This window comes from Perkinsus marinus, assembly GCF_000006405.1.
Source record: "Perkinsus marinus ATCC 50983 genomic scaffold scf_1104296973856, whole genome shotgun sequence".
In the NCBI taxonomy this organism is placed as follows: Eukaryota; Perkinsozoa; order Perkinsida; family Perkinsidae; genus Perkinsus; species Perkinsus marinus.
The window spans coordinates 12,425-31,817 of NW_003201290.1; the positions used below are offsets into that span (position 1 = coordinate 12,425).

The 19,393-nt window shown below is 48.6% G+C and overlaps 5 protein-coding genes across 5 annotated transcripts; 4 read left to right on the forward strand and 1 right to left on the reverse strand.

Annotated features, from left to right (window-relative positions):
- Positions 1 to 113: 113 nt before the first annotated feature.
- On the forward strand, positions 114 to 542 carry Pmar_PMAR027219 (hypothetical protein; the record flags this gene model as incomplete). Its single annotated transcript, XM_002765972.1, has 3 exons — positions 114 to 175; positions 357 to 449; positions 503 to 542. 3 exons carry the CDS (start codon positions 114 to 116, stop codon positions 540 to 542), a joined length of 195 nt encoding a protein of 64 aa, XP_002766018.1.
- A 255-nt stretch (positions 543 to 797) lies between these two features.
- On the forward strand, positions 798 to 2,164 carry Pmar_PMAR027220 (hypothetical protein; the record flags this gene model as incomplete). Its single annotated transcript, XM_002765973.1, has 5 exons — positions 798 to 872; positions 1,110 to 1,240; positions 1,701 to 1,755; positions 1,799 to 1,998; positions 2,053 to 2,164. The coding sequence occupies 5 exons, from the start codon at positions 798 to 800 to the stop codon at positions 2,162 to 2,164; spliced, it is 573 nt and encodes a 190-aa protein (XP_002766019.1).
- Positions 2,165 to 2,265: 101 nt separating this feature from the next.
- Pmar_PMAR027221 (kinesin heavy chain, putative) lies at positions 2,266 to 4,430 on the forward strand (the record flags this gene model as incomplete). The annotated part of the gene is made up of 12 exons (XM_002765974.1): positions 2,266 to 2,390; positions 2,431 to 2,536; positions 2,579 to 2,703; positions 2,747 to 2,811; positions 2,857 to 2,994; positions 3,073 to 3,211; positions 3,263 to 3,351; positions 3,397 to 3,492; positions 3,605 to 3,705; positions 3,763 to 3,908; positions 4,128 to 4,237; positions 4,360 to 4,430. The coding sequence occupies 12 exons, from the start codon at positions 2,266 to 2,268 to the stop codon at positions 4,428 to 4,430; spliced, it is 1,311 nt and encodes a 436-aa protein (XP_002766020.1).
- Positions 4,431 to 5,442: 1,012 nt separating this feature from the next.
- On the forward strand, positions 5,443 to 6,037 carry Pmar_PMAR027222 (hypothetical protein; the record flags this gene model as incomplete). The annotated part of the gene is made up of 4 exons (XM_002765975.1): positions 5,443 to 5,455; positions 5,506 to 5,595; positions 5,735 to 5,840; positions 5,896 to 6,037. 4 exons carry the CDS (start codon positions 5,443 to 5,445, stop codon positions 6,035 to 6,037), a joined length of 351 nt encoding a protein of 116 aa, XP_002766021.1.
- A 7,085-nt stretch (positions 6,038 to 13,122) lies between these two features.
- On the reverse strand, positions 13,123 to 14,526 carry Pmar_PMAR027223 (hypothetical protein; the record flags this gene model as incomplete). Its single annotated transcript, XM_002765976.1, has 2 exons — positions 13,123 to 13,894; positions 14,309 to 14,526. 2 exons carry the CDS (start codon positions 14,524 to 14,526, stop codon positions 13,123 to 13,125), a joined length of 990 nt encoding a protein of 329 aa, XP_002766022.1.
- Between the last annotated feature and the right edge of the window lie 4,867 nt (positions 14,527 to 19,393).

Consider the following 19,393-nt stretch of genomic DNA (forward strand, 5'->3'; position numbering starts at 1 on the left):
GTCCACGCCTCAAGTGAGGCAGTATGTTTGGATGTATGGCTTGAGTTGGAGTTGATGGTTGAGTGTTTGGGTCATCCAGTCATCAATCACACCTGATCGGTATCCGCTCGAGAATGGTCATTGGCCACTTGTTGACCATGCCGTTGGTCGTCATCAATATGGGAGGTGAAATGATGTAACATGGGCTAGCTTACTCTCGTTGTTGACGGTTCGCTAGATGTTATAGGGCCTTGCTCCGTTGTCAGGTTGTGTGAGTTTGAAAATTCAACTTGAAAGGCATCGTTACTTGTTAAGTCTTGTTCAATCGATAGACGTTGGAATTCGAATACACGATTTGGAGCGTTTAATTCACTTAGATATATTCTGAATCAGCGTCTGGAGGCTCAGAACATCTCTTCAGCTAAGAAGCACCGGGTCTTGAATGATGTGATACGATCTATGTTCGAGAAGTAGCGGTGTTCGGATACGAGAACCAGGTTGATAGCAGAGAATTTTCGTTTAGATCCTTCATAAAGGAGATGTTCGTCCCTCAGCAGATGTGAGATTGAATACATGTTCGGTGATGTAATTTCTGTAGGTATTCGATGCGATCACTGCGACAACTACTGGAACGGCTAGTGCACAGTTCTATAATGAGGTTGAACACACTAAGCATGGATAAGCTCTTCGACTTAGTGTCTATGGGATTAAAACTGCAAGTCATAATTTGTGATTATCGGAGGACAATGTGCTCCTGGTGAATTGGAGACCCTCAGACAGTACACTGTGGGCGGTCGGAGGAGATGATCATGGTGACGATGAACCATATTGATGGTATTATACGTTTTGTGAAGGACGACTCTGAAGTAGTGTCAGTGGCAAATATTGGATTGGTACGGTGCTTGTTTGTCAGGCTCTGCAACGCATAGATCATGCTACAATGTGCCTCAAGAGTAGGTAGAGATGTGTGCGTAACGATAAATGGTCACGAATACATATACTTACGACAAGTTGCATGCCAGTGACTTTAATACCCTACGGCAGACCGTGCTTCAGAATGTTAACCACAGAAGGGTATAGTGCTGGACGATAGAAACGACGGTCGCAGTCTAGGGCTTAGCTCCTGTCAGGTGAAGGTATCAGGTTTCTTACAAGAAAGTCTGCAAGAAGCTAATGCGTCTATACGGGTCAATAACGATGGCAGAGTTTTAGCCTATGGATTCGATAGACCAGGCAAGTGTATTGAGTTGACAGAGAGATGGTACGGTGGCGCAGGGACGATGAAGGAGTATCACGATGGTAGAGTAGTGAGGGTAGATAAGTTGGATATCAGCGGAAATGAGAATTGGAGGTATTTGTTGCGTGGGCGGGAGGCTGGCAGCAGTATGAGAACCACATGTGTTGGGGACAATTCTGAGGAAATTCTGGGAAATTCTTATCGCTTCCTGTACACCTATATTTGAGTATGTAAACGTCTATAATTAGTGAGAAAACTCCTAAGCTCAGCTGAGGAAAGCGAACATATATTCGGGCACTGGCGAGCAGGTCTCTTTTCATTGGAATTAGATCCTCACTAGCTGTGGATCGAGTCCAATGGGATGATGATAAAGAATGGTTTCGGCTTGGCGTCAACACCTATTCAGCAAAAGACGATGTTCTTCTGAGCAAAGAAGCGCAGTACGGACCCCTCACGTAGCGAGTTGGTCGATTGTTCGCTACAGGGATAAGGAGAGGGTCGTCCAGCAGCGAACTCGGGTGCTCGTCCCTCAGCCGAATGTAGGTAACAGTATGTGGTTGGTCGGCAGTTAGGAGGTCTTAGGTTGTCTCGAAAGTGGCTGAGACTGAGCTTTCGGTATTGGCCAATCTTATTGCGCCACCATCAGAGGGAGGGGAAGGACAGAGGTTCACTCTGAGGTTGTTCGAGGATGTTGATGATGCTACTCCTATGGATAACGTCGAGGCAGCTGATGATGAGGTGCATGAGGAACCGGAGACTATCACAGCTGCTGTGGCAACTGAGTGATGGAGATAGAACAGTTCTGGTAGCTTTGCAGAGTTGGTTTATTCTCGTAGGTCCTACAGAGGTGCCCTTAAGGATCTCGAAGATGATTTGGAGGAAGCTATCGGTGGTAGTAATAGTGCAGTTAGCGGTGAGGAAGAGGAAGATCTACTCGATCTCCTGTGAACATGCATCCTGTTATTTCTTGTAGCTATATTGTCTTGCGTTGTGATGTGCTCATATACATCGAGAGTCGATTAGCTTCGGTTCCCAACTTTGATGGCTGGATGTCCATAGGAGTGGTAGCTGTCCGTACATGCGTGCGAGTGAGGCCTCTACTCCCAGCTGAACTCGGAGCCGGATGCTTGCCCTGTGTGGAAGTGGTTACTGGAACTGGGGACGGCGAAAATGAGTAGTACTATATTTGAACGTATTTGTAGTGGTTAATGTAGGGTGGGTACCCAGCTGGCGGTTCGGCAGCCCTGCATGGATGGGACCTACCCCCCGGAATTGATACGATTCCATTCTTGTCTTGGACCGGATACGACACAGAAAGAGGTAGATATCCCCCAAGGGAGGAGTTGTACTACGTGATGTTAGGTGTTCGAGAGGTGTGGAGTCCGTGATATGCTGCATGCAGTACTAGAGGGCTTCAAGGCGGCTGTAATGGCCTATGGTCAGACTGGTAGTGGGAAGACGTACACCATGATAGGCGATCCCTCGAGGTGGGACTATGTTGATTGAATAGATGTGCATTCAGTGTGCTAGTGGTGATATGGGAGGGCTTATACACCACTGTGCCAGGGATCTCTTCCGGCTGATCAAAGAGCTTGGTAATGAACAGAGAGACGGTCGCTACGTGACATGATATCTCACAGGTCGTGATGTAACAGTCCGTGCCTCTTTCCTGGAGTTGTATAATGAGAGGCTCAATGATCTTCTTGTATCCCCTATTGGTGGCAATAAGGATAACCGATCAGCATCGCATCGCCATCCAAACCAGCTCCGTGTTCGATGTAGGACCTCTGGGAAGGTCTGACCTAGTCGAGGACGTTGGACGCGGGCTGGTCGTGGAGTAGTTCATACGGAATTAGGTACTGAGCGGAACTCTTTCTATGTGTCGGGCCTGCGGAAAGTAGAATGTGAGAGTGCTACAGACATTGTGAAACTCTTAGCTGATGGGACGGCGAATAGGCAGGTGTATGGTCATGAAGTGAACAGATACAGCTCGAGGTATTATCGGGAGTAAACGCCTCTATACCAACCACCGATTGCATGTTGCAGATCGCATTGTATATTTTCAATATTCTTGTCTAACGGTGGGAAGCTCACTTTTGCCGATCTTGCTGGATCAGAGAGGCTCAAAGAGTCACGTGGGAAGTCAACTCTAGTGCTGATGCGAACTGTAAGATGGTCAGGAACAGAGACTCAGCATAGAAAGGAAACGCAATCGATTAATAAGAGCCTCCTCGCGCTGGGGAAGGTCATCAACACTCTGGCTCAACAAGCACAGTGTGAGAGTGTTGAGCTCCCAGTAGAGAGAGTTTGTGAGGCTGGTGATCTCAGTGTTGGAGGGTTCGTCAATTAGTCGAGACAGGCCTGCGTCGGATCCCATTGCCGCAGCAGCTGGAATTCATGTACCGTATAGGGACAGCAAACTAACACAAATATTGGCGGACTCCCTTGGTGGCAGGGGTCTTGCGATGATCATATGTACAGTGAGCCCGGTATGTAATATTTAAAGCCTATGGGGTCGCCCCGGCTTTCGAGATTCTTTGTAGTAGGCCCAGAAGAACCACGCAGAGACGGTGCACGTGCTCCAATATGCACTGAAGGCGATGAGTATATCAAATGTACCATTGCGGTTGATGTATGGATTGAGAGCGGCGAATACTCCTGCGGATGCGGAGCTCAACTCGGAAAGACAGAAGTGAGTCGGCGTTCGATTTTGACAGTCTAATACGAGAAAATCTTGTAATACCGCAAACTCGACGAATAGGAATCTGAAACCTGGAATATTACGTGTTGTAAACATAAGAACCGTTTTAGAATGTATTATAATAATCGATCATTGGGGCGAGTGACGAATATGTGTACTCGGGACGCTGTCCAAATTCTAGAGGTGTACTGATCCACAAGAACCAGTCAGGACTCTCGACCTCATGCGAGCCGAGGTGGCGAGGCTGCGAGCTGAAAATCGTGGTTTCCAATCGAAGAATCGTGCTTTGGAGCGAATGCTTGGAAAGATGACTGCCAACAGTAGGCAGAGGCAGTCATCACTCTCAGCTGGAAAGGAGTCTTTGCCAGTAATTGCTGTTTCCAAAGGGGGGAGGGTAATAATCTACCATTAGAGTCTCAGCTCGTTGGTGTTTGGGTGTTAGGGTGGTGGGCCCTTGGTATCTCCAGCATCGTATTCGTCGTCGGCCCAAGCACCATCATGTGGCAAGTATAGTACTCTGAGCCTGCCTCCTGTACCCAACAAGTACAGACCACATCGTGTGATGAACATCCCCACGGGGCCCGGCACGAGATCGTTGGGCTGGAGTACTCCCCATAGGTAAGGGCTTGTGCTGAGTGATTATCAGGACGTGCTATTGGCAGTTACTCGTATGCCCAGCGGTCGGACCTAGATGCGGCATGGTCGTCGGGCTCGGACTCTGAACCTTCTAGCTACTATAGCGGAAGTGTTATAAAACCACAGGTAGGGAAGGGGGCCTCTCTATCGACCTGGTTGTGATTCTCGTAGTCGCTCTCGCTGAAGGGCATCAGGACGAGAGTGAAACTCAGACCAGTTGTTGAAAGGATCCTCGGGGATCTGGAGAGGAGGAGCCCGAATCAATGGCGATGTAAATTCAGTGTGGGGCCCCGGCCAATAGGTACGTGTATGGGCGGCCGTACGTCGCCTGAGGTGGTCGCAGATGGTGATGGAGACATAAGTGATGTGGCAGCCGACGAGATGATAGGGAATGAGCAGTTATTAGAATCTCCACTGAAGGAAGCCGATAACCTTCCTCTATGGCAACGACTGCGGACACATCGGGCCGAGACGAGACTCCAGGGATTGCCGTTGGTCACTTCTCTTGAGGGGACGCCTCGTGAAGAGCTAGCTAGTGGTGGTGGGGTAGAGGAGAGCAGAATGAGTGAGGACTCACTCCTTGCTTGGCCAAGGTAGGGAGTTGTAGTCGAGGCTAGGTTAATGGGACCGTAATTGTAGGGGTCACGCTGGACCACAAGAACAGGCTCTTAGGGGATCTCCAATAGGAAGCAGCGTTCAAAGTGACGGAATAGGGCTCGGACCAGACGTAGAGCCTTGGCGGCAGTCTCCTAGGATAGAGGAGTGTGCCCTCATACAAGATTCTTTAGATGTCGCTATGAGCAGGCTACTTCGACGGTGATGGTGTGGGGTGAAAGCATGTACCATGCATACCTGGCTGGCTGTAGCTTATTCCACTTCTTTCTTATCCATGATCGAAGAGAGTATTGCTCAGTTGTGGGAATGGTGCCCACCCGCCCTCTGCGGTCCTTAGGTTTCCTTTCACTCTATGGCCTTACTGTTACGGCGTGTCAGGGGTGCCCTCTTTCCCAAAGTTTGTACGCCTACGTACTGGGCGATGTCGGTTCGGCGATCGTTTTGTTTCGAGAAAAAGCGAACCTTTATATTCAAGAAGGCAAAACCTCTGGAGAACACTGAAAGGCTACGAGGGGAAGGTGATAACCCTAGAAGCTTGATATCGCTCGCGGAAATTTCTTGGGTAGATCCCGAAGAGCATTGGCCACCGGGAAATAGAGCCGGGGATTTGCAGTTGCCTTCTGAATTGAATAGGAAACTGTTTGTCTACAACTCACGGCATACGTGTGGGAGGTGAGTATCAGAGCTACTCCTCATGTTTATGGGCTGACTAAGAGGTATGCATCAGGAAGCGGTCGACGGTCCTTATGGTGACACAGGGTGACAGGCATAAGCCGATCCTTACACTCAACCGTGAGGAGTTTGAAGGGGTTATGGCTGCAAGGGAGGAGGCGGAGAGAGAGATCGTCAATTTTGGTAAGAAGCTCTGATACTGCATGTGCAGAAGATTCCAGTTTCCGTGTGCCCATGCCCGGCTTGTGTACAGCAGTGCATCTGAACGGCCGGTACGATAACATTGTTATCATAACGTCGAGGATCCCTCTAGATCGCGGAAAATTCCTCACGAGTCTCGTTTGGGTATATGTAGAGGCTTTTCGCCGTTATGTTGTGCAAGAGTGGCCCTGCTAGTATTCTCACGCTCGACATCGGAGGTAGGAGTGAAGAAAGTGCCGCTACCTAGGGCGTGCTAGATAATCACATCTAGGACTGGATGGTCATCATCATACCCCACCTATCTCCGATCGAGTCCCATCAGATGAGCACTATACTGTGGTATCAACTGTAGGGGACAATATGAGGTAGACTCTGTTGCCCATGGGTGACTCGGAGCCTCTGCGAGAGGTGAGAGGTTTCAAAGTAACACTTGATAGACATTGGTGAGGTTAGGGAGGGGGCAGACGATACGAACTGCTCGGAGCCCACTTCATCATAATAGCATATGAATGTCTTGAGAACCCAGGAAAGAAAGGTCTTCTCGCAACGAGAACCGGGGGTGGTTGACTATGCCCTTCCTAGTTCCCAGTTTGATGCTCTCTGTGGACTGACGAGATGCTGTGACAATCCAAGTCAGGCAGGAATGTCATCACGCTCTACTCATTTTTGAGGCTGACCGAGGGCATTCGCCGCAGATTAAAAAGGTATCCCAGAAGCTGCTCCGCAAGGGCGAACAGAAGCCCAGCCAGGAGCTCGCGACAAGGAAACTCGGAAGAGACTGCGATAAGCGGAGCTACTCTAGTGTGTATCGTACCTCGTGGCCACGCCCACGACCATAGTAACTTCGGAAACAAGCGCAGAGGGTACTTCTTACATTACCTGGTTGAGAACAACACCGCCACGACGATGGTATTCAATATCGCTCATTGTGTAATCGGAGCCCTTTCTCGATGTATACTTACATACAATGGTCGTAGGTTTCCGATTTTCAAGTATGTTGCGTTTCTAAGCTCTGCATTGTTTCAGATTCTCGTAGGTTTCCATACACGGCATGGCGATATGCCATCGACCACTACCACTAGATTAGATCGGTCTAAGCCCTTTGGTCTGGGCTTCATGTATGTCAAGGAACTGCACGGGAGCACTCGCGGCCGGGATCAGGTATATTTGCATTTGTACAATAGCGGCGACTATGACAATATTCCGCTATCGACACGGCCGTATTACATCCTACCTGTTATGAGGGGCGGACTTGGTCGATCTAACAATCTCAAGAGAGGCCGATCATCGGGGGTATCTGGATCGGGAGTGATGCAAGGTGTGGAAGATGTACCAATGAGGAAGCGGCGTAGGACCAGTAGTCTAGGCTCTGAGGTCTCTGCCCAGACAGTGCGATGAAGCAGCACGGGTGAGGCTCTTGGTTATGCGCGGGGATCGCAGAAGCTGTCCAGGCCCGCGGAGAGAATTCCGAGCAGCCGTCAACAAGATCTACTGACGAAGAACTATCGATGCTAGAGGTTGAGCCGCCGTTTGTCGAAGCGACGCAAGAGAGAACTCGAGAGATGGCGGGGATGGGGAATGAAATGCAGGATCGTGAGTTGGACAATGCTGGGGCTCCGTCAGGAGAAGACGAGATCGAACAGCACCATGAAGGATCGCACGAAACCCCTCGTCTGGAGATGTGCGCACATCGGGTGGAAGAGGCAGTGGAGAGGCAGAAGAGGAGGGGGGGGATGAGGAGGGTACAGCTGACTCATTCATAGACTATGATGCTGCTGAAGACAACAATCTGTTCGAGGCCCTCTCTGAGTCATTGTAGTTCGCCTCGCCGGATGAAGATGTGGAGAGGTCCCCAAAGAGCTCAAGATCGGAGACTTAAAGCTGGGGTGGAGGATCTGTCGACGAGTGGCTGCCTTCAATCGTGTTACTGTTCCTAGATGACGATGCCTCCTCTACATGTGGAGCATCACCTTTGGCCTCTATAGAACATTCGGCCAAGAAATTGATCGATGCCACGACCCTTCAGGTTTTCGCTCCCGAGAGGATGCCACAGGTCTCGATCATCCACCGCGTCGGCTGACGAGCTGCCACCTTCCCCGATATCAGCACTTTTGCTCACCTCGAGTAGTTTGCCAGTGTAAAATTCAGAGTGTGCTGATCCCCTTCCGACGCATCTTCGATGGCTGTGAAACCCTCTGTACGGGCAATTCAAAACGTTCTTCACCAGGATACATCAGGAGCTTTCCCTCAGAGGAGCCCATTCCCCACAACCCAGCCTAGCGGCTGGATGAATCTTGATGAGTTTCGTCTGCTAGTGTCGAGTTGCCACTCTGAGCCCGTTCTGACACGGTGTGGCCTAAGAGTACAAATGGATCTAACAAATCCGAAGATGAGGACTCCATCGTCCCCTCTTCACTATTTTTTCCTCTTCCCCTTCCTCCCACTTCCCCCCTCCTTTGAGTTTTTCTTCTCTGCCTCTCGTCCTGATTCCCTTCCTGTCTAGCGCAATGGTGAAGCGATGAATTTCTGAGCCGAAGGGTTGTGCGCGGCCCCCTGCGAGGTTACGAGTATGAGAATAATGCAATCAGTGTGCGAGTCAGTGACTCGGAGTCACAAAGATTGCGAGACCGGAATTTCTGTGTCCTAGATCTTCCACGTGTCCTGTGCTATACGGACTTGGCATATGTGAGGGGCATTACGCCACAAACGAGATGAAGCTGAGCTAACGTATCGACGCAAACTGCATCATTATTACATGCACATTAGAGTATTCCAGAGGAACAGGTGGAAGTCAGTCGAGCCGATCGTACTTGTTTCAAATTGCGATAAGCATGAACCGGAGTGGCATTTCGTTTGTCGCCCCGTAGCGAGCTAGACACAGAATCTTAGCTGGTAACAACACGAATGTCTACATTCCCAAACCAAGGCATGGTGTAGAGTGGAGTTCATTTCATAGTTTGATCAGCTCAATTAGCGTTGTAGTTCTTTTACGCTCTTTCATGTCTATTTTCGCTCACAAGTGGATCGTGCTATCAGTGGTTTCTGCTTCGGTTACCTCCTGTTTCTCGTCATCTGTTCAAGATGATTATTGCCGAAGATTTGTTGGTCCTGATTCCTATTGTGACCATTCAATCTGCCACGGTAGTCTCAATAGCTGTACCGAGTCCGCGATCATCAATCGAGCGATCGTCGTAGAAGCTGTCTCGTTAGGGATGAGGATAGCCACGGCCCACTTGCTGAAATAACAGCACAGGGTCAATAACTTTCGGCTGTCTATCGTGGGGATATCCACCGAGACCACCTGCCAGGGTCGTGTAGCATAATGTAATCGTAATGGTGCTGGTGGTCCATTCTTCCGTCGCAAAATACATACGGGACAAGTCTTGACATATGCTATACAATCGGAGCGTAAGGTAGGCCAGAAGCAGAACTTTATCATAGTATCATATAAGATATCTCCACCAAAATGACCGTCATTATGTACACTTTGTAGGAGTCGGGATCGTAGGGACGTTGGTATAATAGGGAGATTGAGAGGGTCATAATAGGGGTATGGAGTATACTTACGAACCAATAAACCGTCTTGAAGCTTCAGTTCATGACGGAACTTGATATAGGGCATTACCGAAGATGGTACATCGACAGGGCCGAGAGTTGAAGTTGTTGAAGTTGGAAGAATATTACGTAGGTTGACGCATATAGGATCTGAAGACTGTGCTTCCTTGATTTCTTGGACAGATAATGGATCTTCTCCCTCCTTCGAGACCACCGGGCAGATAGGTAGCAAACAAGATGCTGACGGTAAGCCAATGGGATTTTGTTGTGATAGATCTTTGTCTAAAGTACCATCGACCTCGGTTAGTGAAGGATTACTGGTCGTTGCGGTAGTTGCGGTCAACAAATTACGCAATTCTTGGAATTGCTTTGCTGACAGAGACGGTGGAGCTGTAAACTCCAAAATCGTAGACGACGTTGGGCTCTGACCACCGTGCATAATATATTCGAAGATCGACTGTAGCCTTGTACCGCGGTCTGCCAAATTCAACTTAGTAGGGACCAGGACGATATTATAGTGTCGCCAATGAGCGTTCAGCATGATAGCTTAACTGCCTCTGACAAAGTGCAGCACTATGGGAAGATTGATGTGCACGTCCAGAAACTAGTTGACGATAGCTTGTCTGTGAATCCACCACATGATAAATAGAAGCCGGATGAAAAGTACGAACATAATGACTGTCTGCATAATTACAGGCACGAAGAGACGCCAAAAGTTCAAGGTAATTTATGTGTTTACCTTGATGTTTGGGTGGCCATATACCATACTCTCCTCCAATATAAGAGAGTGTCGTCATTGGAGTACCATAGAAGGCTAACCAAGAGTAACCAGTAGTTGAAGCATCAACATATATCACCAATATACCAGACGGAGCTATACAACCAACTGAGCTACAAGACTCAACTTCATTAAATTCTTGAAGACGAGCTAGTCGACCATGCCACAGACGAGACTCGTCATCTGGGAAAGGATGATCCCAAGCATACGATATCGAGCCTATAAGATGTTTGAGATAGTTCGTAATCACACTACATAAAGGTCGTAGAAGTAAAGGATCTCGAAGTTGGGCTACAGTAGCTAATAGCTTTCGACGAGTAAGAGGTTGTTCTGCTGAGACGCCTGCTTGTATATTCACCACAGAATACGACACCTTTCTTTGCTCTTTACTATAGAGAACTCCAACCAGCTTGGCTTCAGTAACGGACTCCACTTTCTCCTCCTGCTCAAGAAGTAATTGATCGGCTTGCTTAACTGATAAGAAGGAAGTTTTCTTGGGCTGAACTGTGAACTGAGCTTTTTGTAGAGCTTGCAGTACCAATGTCACCGCCGCTGATGGGGTCAAAGTCACTGAAGGTACCATCATGATAAGGAATAAATCATCCATATACTGGATGAGTTTCCAACCACTTTGCCGAAGTTTTTCATGAAGATTTTCATCATGAAAGAGTAGAGGGAGACATATTTCCAGAGCATGTGGAGCTACACAGGCTCCAAACCCTAAACGTTTATGTTGATACACCTTCGATTGGTATCGAAAGAGAGTAAAGCGTCGCAGTGGTATTTCCAATCCAATGGCCAAAAATGCCTTAGAAATATCTACTGCTATGACGATTGGACCGAGACCAGGGTTTGCCCTTTGGGCACGGGCGGAAATTTCCGAAGGAAATTTTCGAGAAAATTTCAGAAATTTCCGTTGAGGCTGGAAATTCTTGGAAATTTGCTAAAAATGCCCAAAAAATCGTGCCCAGGGTAGTAGAGAGGAGAGAAGTAGTTCAGATTCATTCATAATGGCCGAATAAAGCTAGTGAAGGCGTTCGCAGGTGTCTACTGGTCACTATGAATACATCTTGCGGTTACCCTCAGATATCGATCAGGTGGGCGTGCGCGTGAGCCTCTCAAGAGTTAGCGATTCTCCAACTATCTTGCAATCTTGCGTTCTCTCTCTCGAGAGTCGAATAGTGTCGAGGTAGCTCCAGTTATTTTCACGGTTGGCGCTATCGACCTACTTGGCTGTAGTCCAGTGGACTAAGTCCACCATATCTAGCCGCGTTCTATCGAGTACACCTTCGGCGGTAATCTTCGCATTCACACGTTAGCTGTAACTCGCACGAATTTGCGTCACTTTGGATAAGCTGCTGAGCCCCAGCATGATGGACGGTATCCGAGGTGGAGACGCCTAGCCTATGGGTTTGGGCCCTATGGGCCATAGGGCGTAGACATCGATCACTTTCTCCCGTAATTCAGATTGATTATGGTGGATGAAAAACGAGATGAAATATCTCATTTCCCCTCTAAGAGCCCAAGCTTTTGCTCACGTTCGACCCAGAACAGTAGACTCAGTTACCTAGGATACAAACTGAAGCAGAACTCGGCCAGCCTCGGCCAGACTCGTATAACACCCTAAGATGACATGGCTACTATAGCGGGCCGAAGGGCCGCGATTTATCTGGTTCAAACCACCCTATTTGGCATGACATACGTTGGGCCCGGAAGTGGCATACGTTGGGTCCGGTGGGCATACCTGGCTGCTCGCATGTCTCGCGCGCCCGCATGGCGTGCGAGATTTACACGGAAATTTCCATTTCCACCATTTCCGAAATTTTCCGTGATAAAATTTCCTTTCCGCGAAATTTTGACGCTTGCCCGCCCAAAGGGCAAACCCTGACCGAGACGTAGTTGTTGTTGAACTTGGCTGAGTAGTTGCTGCCGCATTGGTCCATGATGGACACAGTCGTTGATAGGCTGAAAATCCCATATAGGTCGAGATGGGGTGGACGTCGATCGTTGTGCAACCCCAAACCATTTGAGGAAGTTGCAATCAGAGCCAAATGAAGTTAATGTAGACGGTACTACTTCAATAATATCATTATCAATATAGTACTTGACTTGCTCATGGAAGTATCGCTGATGTGCTTCGTCTAGACGAGAAAGAAAAGGTTCGGGACCGACCGATGATGTTGGAGGGGGACATGACCAATGCCAGGAGATAGAGAACCGACCGGACGGTTCGCGATAGACTGATAGTTGACGATCATCGTACAGTGAAGGACTTGGTTCTCGGACAACTGCTTGAACATGACGAGGTATAGACGATACCGAGGTCACAAACGGGATTGTTTGTGACGAACTTGTCAGCGACGCTGAATCGAAATCAAGGTACGACCTTGAAAGACGTAAGAAGTCCGCTCCCAGAATAATATCAGCTGGTAACTCTGGAACCACGAAGAATCGTAGAGAGTGAATAGTCGTGCCAACTTGAAGAGGTAGAGATACAGCTCCTAAGGTTTGGAAAGGTTGGTTGTTCACCGTTACCAAACTGGGCTTCGGATGAGTATCTAAAGTGATAAGTAGGATCACGTATCCCAAGATGTTGTAGCACTTTCCGTTGCAACAGTGATACTACTGAACCAGAGTCTAATAGAGCAACCGCTTCCTTGGAGAAGATGGTGACCAAAATATGTGGTAGATAAGCTGCATGACTAGCTTTTTGTGTAGCTAAGACAGTTACGGGGAGGACTCGGCAGCTTAATGAGTCTTCCCCTGTCCGTTGCCCGATTTGACTTGGGAATGACAAGCTCTACTAACATGTCCTCGTCGACCACATTTTCGACAGCCAATTGACTTGTCCATACGGCAGTCTTTTGCAAAATGTCCTGGTCTTCCACACCGATGACATATAATCGAAGGGGGGCAAGAGGTAGGTGGTACTAAATTGACCGATGATACTGGTGGGTCTGATAAAGAAGCCAACTCCTTATCTACCAACATATTATCAGTGGACGGCATACCTAACAGCTCAGCTGCATTAGGGGTAGAATCTGCTCGTAATCGTGCTTCATCAAGGCCCAAGAGTTGTTGTACTCGCAAAGCAGCATCAAATAAACTCAATGTAGAGATCTCATTACACAAAACTCTTGCATAATCTGGGGGAATACCAGCCAAGAACTGGTGAGTACACAGTTCATCTCGCTCTTTGGGCTGAAGACCTGGCATCAGCTCACTTGTCATATGACGTAGGCGTGTTGCAAAATCCATAGGATGCTCCTTAGGATGCATCTTCTGATGGGTAAAAGATAGCCATGTTGTTGCTGTTCTGGGTCGCAATGCTTTGTTAAGCACCGAAATAGCTTGGTCCAAGGTTGTAGGGGTCCCAGCTTGTTCTAACTCTCGATAAATAGAATAAGTTGTGGGATCAAGGTAAAGCGGTAGAAGCTTTATGCCCTTTGCTTCATCATAGTTATTGACCTTGACGATAAGCTTGAACCGTTCAGACCAGGTGGTGAAGTCGTCGCCATACCTGTAAGTTGGGGGGTGCAAAATACCACGTGTCGATGTTGAAGGAGTCGACGACATAGTACAGGAGCTGCTACCAGATGTAACCAACGCAGTAGATAGGACAGAGGATAGTAAGGGAAGATATGACTAGCAATACTTAACTTGGTTACAAGCAGAAGAGAACAGCTTAGGGACAGGACACAATTGATCGATAGCTCCAAAGATAGGTGGAACAATCGGGACAATAGTAACACAATTGTTTACACGGATACCGGTCTCGAGCCTGTTGGCAGCCTATTATGTGTTCTGGCATAAACGAGCTAGTGGCACAATGGCAAAGTGTGTCATCATGTCTCCACTAGGAAAGAGAGAGAGGGGGTGAGTGGAGAGTATGCCAGAACACATAATAGGTTGCCAATAGGCTCGAGACAGGTACCCGGAGCCGGTCCCGGCAGTGATTGGGACAGTCGTTCCGTGGCGTTGAGCGAAATAGTTTTCCTTTGTGTTGCACGTATACACAAAGGATTTTGTCCCCTCGCGTTTCGCTAGGAACATTGCCACCTGGGGTCCTGGTTTCCTAGTTGATAGTCTTGTGCTCTTGCGAGTCATGAGACCGACAAACAAGCTCTCGCGACGATGGGTACCGGCGACCATAGCTGAACGTCTAGGGAAAAAGACTTACAGCCTCGTTGGTATGCCTGGTAAATTCGACCTCAAGGACCTCAAACCATCACCTGATTCGCGTTTCGGAGACCCTTGAGGCTTCCGTTTTTCCATCTTCCCTGTACATTCCTTTCGCTTATTTCTCTCTGTTTTTTTGCTTCGAAGGAGGGAGGGTGAGTGGTACGCCAGCAAGCACGCGATCATATCGCGCTCGCCAAGAAGAATAGCACACGTCTGCGAGACACGTGAATCCGCGTGACGTGACGTCCGCAGTGACGTGACGTCTTTTCCTGCCTCGCCTTCCTTCGTTCGCTCTCATTCGCTCTTTCCAACCTTCCTCAAGGTTGTTGCGTTCTGGCAATTAATTGTCCATAACTGCTGATCTGAGAGCACCTAAGGCCATCGTAGCTGGCTTCAGCGAAGCCGTCGCTCTGCGCCATTCATGCACTTTTCGTGCAATCTTACTGACAGTTCGGATACTTACTGATAGATTCAGTCAGAGCCTCACGTCATCACGTCACGTGACGGGTGAAAGCCGTAACGTCGGTTTTTTTATGAACTATCTTTTCCAACCAACATAACTCTACTTGTGTGTTGAGCGTCAAAGCTGGCGACGACAACAGTCCAACACAAAGTGCCCGTGTATGGCCGACCGGGCCTCTTATATGTCCTCGGCTGCTCATCACATCGTTCGCCGACCGTGGGCGTCCGCTTGTTTTGATCGATACGTGAGCTCCCGCAGGATGTGGGTACGTTCGTAGCTAAGCTGTTAAACTAGATCGTCCATTGAATAATTGCGTTACGCCGTAACGGTTATGATATCCATCTTGACACAAGGCTCTAGTTCGCTAATCCAATAAGACTATGCCATAGCCACTATGGCATCCCCACACAGGAAGCAATTAGCACTTCTTTAGAGTAATATCTATCGACTAATGATACTTCTCGCCTCCTTGCTGTCTAGTCTACTTTCTCTGTTGCTCACAGAAGGCCTCTTGACGAGCCCATTGCCAAGGCAATATGGCCTGCGCTCGCTTGATGACGTAGTTTACCGCAAATACAAGAGAGGGGATGACCTGTCCCTCATGGAACCACTCGATTGTGACATCTTCACCTGTTGGGTCGCAGTTACCAGTGGAGATCGGGTGAGGATTTTCTCAACTCTGCAATTGCACCATAAGGAGACTAGTCGTTTGTTCTGTCAAGTCCATAAAGTCTCGGTCGAGCGGCATCTATATCGCTGTTACATTCTCTCTTTGTTTGAACGAATGAGAGCTTGTTACGGATCGATCGAGTCAATGAATCCGAACTAGCAGTGACCTACTCAAGCAAGTCAATCCGTGATCGTGGTGTCATTATCGTTAGTTGCAAATGAATTGACAATCGATAGGTCGCTGACAGCGACTCGCTGTTGTTCCGGCATCTTTCCTCAGAAAGTAGTTGGTGTGGTGGAGATGGTGCTTCCTCAAGACGACGTATCCCCTTCGATCAAGGCTGCAATCGAAAATCTAAGGTGAATAACCCACTGTTAGTTGTCTCGTTCAGTGGGTCACTGAACAGCACTCTGAATTAGAGCCTCTAATGTTGAGAAGCTGTGGCCCACAGCCTTTGGTACTTGTTCCCTCTAACGTTTCTCTTGCAGACCAAAAGCAAGCAAGAAAAAACCAGATGGAATAATTGCTCAGATTCTACTTGTGGGTTGGAGATCATCATTTGGCGGGTAGTGACCCTCCTGAATTCTCAGGTGCATGTTGCGAAGTCTTGGAGAAACAAAAAAATCGGATCGAACCTACTGCCACAGGTGTTCAGAGATGTGAGGCGAGCGGAAAACCTTCTCGAGTGGCTTGTTCTCGGATGAGACCTTTGAACGTGGAATGCTGATGTTGTTATTCGTTTGTCTTTCAGCTTCCTAAAGGCTATCCCGAATGGGATGTCGTCTACTTGAAGGTGGGGCGCTCGAACGATGCTGCGATTCGACTCTATGAAAAAACGGGATTCATCAAGATACTAGGTGAGTTTCTCTGTTCGTCGCGGTATCCATACTGCGGACCATACCTGATCATACCAAGGACATGCAGTATTTACACGGGGGCATGTTCTTCAGCAGATGATTAGCTTGCAAGTTTGCAATATATGGGTAAGTTATCCTGAACTTCGCCACTCTCAGATACTCCTGGTGACCTTCTCGTATACGCTCGTTACAACCTGAGCTAGCTTCTCCATGCTATGAGGTGTCTCTTGACTTTCATCGCTAACCAGTGGTGACTATCATGGATGGTCGCTCATAGGCGGTGTTCTGAGTCTTTTGTGCTGGCTATCCTTTCATTTTCTTTTCGTACTAGACATACTCGCGTGGACCCATAATGAGCACGCGTGTTACGCTCGGCTTAGCCGAGTCCGCTAGCAGATACATCCTAGCCTGAGCTACCCTCATCAGATTTCTCCAATCATCATTTTTCTGGTTTACTGGTAAGACTGTTGAGTTGCACGGAAGTCACCATCGATAGCTTCCCCCGGAGAGTGACCCTCGAAAAGTCAGTGGACAACCGAATCGTGTCTCAACAGCACATAGTCAACTAAGTTGACTCAACTGTTTCTTGCATTTGCAGCTCCTACGTTGAACGTGAATCTCAGACATTCAATATCGTGAATAACGCGATGAAGTCCCCCGTCGGCTCTCAGGAAGCACGTTAAAAGGAAGCTTGGTAATTAAACTTTTGTAGTTTGTGTCATGAAGACTTTGAGTTTTAACGTCATGTGCCAGCTGGAGGATCACATCCGTGCGGGATTATAAGATTTGGTGACACGCCGCATTGACACAGTGTTCAGGCTGAACAGTTCAGCGCCGTGATTTCTCAAAAGATCACAGCACATTGTGCTGAGCACAATCATTCTGGATAATTCAGACTGAATTGAATGATATTATCATATCTGAACAGTCTGTAATAACCACAAGGGCGATATTATGGCCAATATCACGCATATGGCCGCCATTTGCATAATATTTTCATCCCTGAGTGTCCAGTGGAGTCAGACGAGCAGCATCATGTCAATGTCGCTAGTACTCAAAAACCTCGCAAAAGCTGATGATCTTGATAAAGAGGCCTTACAGGGTCCAGTGGGACTCGGAACATTGGGGCGAGTGACGAATATGTGTACTCGGGACGCTGTCCAACTTCTAGAGGTGTACTGATCCAGAAGAACCAGTCAGGACACTCGACCTTATGCGAGCCGAGGTGGCAAGGCTTCGAGCTGAAAATCGTGGTTTCCAATCGAAGAATCTTGCTTTGGAGCGAATGCTTGGCAAGATGACTGCCAACAGTAGGCAGAGGCATTCATCACTCTCGACTGGAAAGGAGTCTTTGCCAGTAATTGCTGTTTCCAAAGGGGGGAGGGTAATAATCTACCATTAGAGTCTCAGCTCGTTGGTGTCTCCAGCATCGTATTCGTCGTCGGCCCAAGCACCATCATGTGGCAAGTATAGTACTCTGAGCCTGCCTCCTGTACCCAACAAGTACAGACCACATCGTGTGATGAACATCCCCACGGGGCACGGCACGAGATCGTTGGGCTGGAGGACTCCCCATAGGTAAGGGCTTGTGCTTAGTGATTATCAGGACGTGCTATTGGCAGTTACTCGTATGCCCAGCGGTCGGACCTAGATGCGGCATGGTCATCGGGCTCGGACTCTGAACCCTCTAGCTACTATAGCGGAAGTGTTATAAAACCACAGGTAGGGAAGGCGGCCTCTATATCGACCTGGTTGTAATTCTCGTAGTCGCTCTCGGTGAAGGGCATCAGGACGAGAGTGAAACTCAGACCAGTTGTTGAAAGGATCCTCGGGGATCTGGAGAGGAGGAGCCCGAATCAATGGCGATGTAAATTCAGTGTGGGGCCCCGGCCAATAGGTACGTGTATGGGCGGCCGTACGTCGCCTGAGGTGGTCGCAGATGGTGATGGGGACATGAGTGATGTGGCAACCGACGAGATGATAGGGAATGAGCAGTTATTAGAATCTCCACTGAAGGAAGCCGATAACCTTCCTCTATGGCAACGACTGCGGACACATCGGGCCGAGACGAGACTTCAGGGATTGCCGTTGGTCACTTCTTCTGAGGGGACGCCTCGTGAAGAGCTACCTATTGGTGGTGGGGTAGAGGAGAGCAGAATGAGTGAGGACTCACTCCTTGATTGGCCAAGGTAGGGAGCTGTAGTCGAGGCTAGGTTAATGGGACCGTAATTGTAGGGGTCACGCTGGACCACAAGAACAGGCTCTTAGGAGATCTTCAATAGGAAGCAGCGTTCAAAGTGACGGAATAGGGCTCGGACCAGACGTAGAGCCTTGGCGGCAGTCTCCTAGGATAGAGGAGTGTGCCCTCATACAAGATTCTTTAGATGTCGCTATGAGCAGGCTACTTCGACGGTGATGGTGTGGGTGAAAGCATGTACCATGCATACCTGGCTGGCTGTAGCTTATTTCACTTCTTTCCTATCCACGAATCGTGGATAGTATTGTTCAGTTGTGGGGATGGTGCCGGGCACCCGCCCTCTGGGGTCCTTAGGTTTCCTTTCACTCTATGGCCTTACTGTTACGGCGTGTCAGGGGTGCCCTCTTTCCCAAAGTTTGTACGCCTACGTACTGGGCGATGTCGGTTCGGCGATCGTTTTGTTTCGAGAAAAAGCGAACCTTTATATTCAAGGAGGCAAAACCTCTGGAGAACACTGAAAGGCTACGAGGGGAAGGTGATAACCCTAGAAGCTTGATAATGCTCGCGGAAATTTCTTGGGCAGATCCCGAAGAGCATTGGCCACCGGGAAATAGAGCCGGGGATCTGCAGTTGCCCTCCGAATTGAATAG